The 1,462-nt window shown below is 33.9% G+C and overlaps 1 protein-coding gene across 1 annotated transcript; it reads left to right on the forward strand.

The window, feature by feature from the left end:
* Nucleotides 1–385: 385 nt before the first annotated feature.
* LOC111027116 lies at nt 386–1,390 on the forward strand (the record flags this gene model as incomplete). The annotated part of the gene is made up of 3 exons (XM_022305337.1): nt 386–1,084; nt 1,143–1,247; nt 1,307–1,390. Coding segments are annotated over exons 1-3 (888 nt in total), but the record flags the coding sequence as incomplete, so codon positions are not given.
* Nucleotides 1,391–1,462: the final 72 nt, after the last annotated feature.

The following is a 1,462-nucleotide window of genomic DNA, read 5'->3' on the forward strand; positions in this document are numbered from 1 at the left end:
TATATATATATAGCTTGCACCTGCATACTTAGAACTCTATGGTATCCTTATTCAATTAAAAATACTACACACAGCAAAACCATTTATATTGATAGACGTATTGACAATAAAATATTCACACACCACCTGGACATTAGTGATCGAAAGACATTTCCTGCCAAATGGCAGTAATAATCACAAATAAATATCTCCTTAATGTGCCCTACCGGTCGCCAGGATGTGGCGGACTCTTAATAGCCAATGACACTAGCGCTACCAATGTGTCCCACTTTAAATTACCGATCAAAATCGTTAGTAGCTGAGTATCCGTTCTAGCATCAAGTCGTTTTAAATCAGTTTTATTTAAAAGTGTGTTTTGAGTGTTTAAAAATTATTTGTTTTAATCATGGCTGAATCAATAAGAAACATGGAAACAATTTACCAGAAGAAGAATTTCACATACGTTCCGCCTACGCCGCCGACTGAACTCATTGAATCTACAAATTTCACGATAAATTTTACTGAACGTAAGTTTTTACACGTCGGTCTGAATCCTGCAGAGAAATTCGATGTATCCATACTAATAATTACATCCTCGCGTTTCGTTAAAATATCTGTGGACTTCTTAAGACGTATTTTTTCGTTGATGGGGCAAATTTTATCCTACATTCTGGACACTGCTGTACAAAATAGAAAAAATATTTTTTTGGATACTGAATCTATCTCGGTCACTAGTATGGTGTATAAAGGAGAAACCGTTCTAGTTATTGAATCAAAAACACAAGTTGGATGCAGAATTTTACTTAACCAAACGGACCTTATCACGATTCAACATTTAGAGTGGGCTATTTTTGAAAACTCTACAAGAAAAATAAAAATTATCCGACCCATAGTATTAGATCAACTCGAAACACTGTCTACACATTTTTTCTCTCAATATAATGGTAAAACATTATCTATGGACGATATGGTCACGATTATTGCTAGTAGCCGTGGTGAAGATATCCAGAAAACTGAAAATTGTATACTAAGCGAGTTAAGGCTATTCGCAGCTCAACAGATTGCTACCCGCTGGTATGAAAAGCAAGAAGCTGAAGAATTGAAGGTAAAATAATTTATGGTGCAATTTTAATGAAGACTTAAATGTTTTATTTTTATTCTAGAAATATTCGCAAGTCTTTAACTTGAACATGTTTGACCCATCACCACCAAGATACTCAGCCATGTCCCCAATGCTATCGCACGATGAAGACTTTTCACAAGCATTGGTAATTTATAATTTATAAATTTAAACATTTCTAGTATTGATTATATTATAATTTGATAGGCAGTAGACGAGGATCGTGGTATAGATGAATTTTTAACGCAAATCAACCCTACACAGTCGACATGGGCACCAACCAAGTCATCGGTAATAATCACATTTAATTTTTTATGATAAATATTTATTAACAAAGTTATTATTATTTGTATAGCCTAGCAG

The sequence above is a fragment of the Myzus persicae genome, unplaced genomic scaffold, assembly GCF_001856785.1.
Source record: "Myzus persicae strain clone G006 unplaced genomic scaffold, MPER_G0061.0, whole genome shotgun sequence".
Classification (NCBI taxonomy): domain Eukaryota; kingdom Metazoa; phylum Arthropoda; class Insecta; order Hemiptera; family Aphididae; genus Myzus; species Myzus persicae.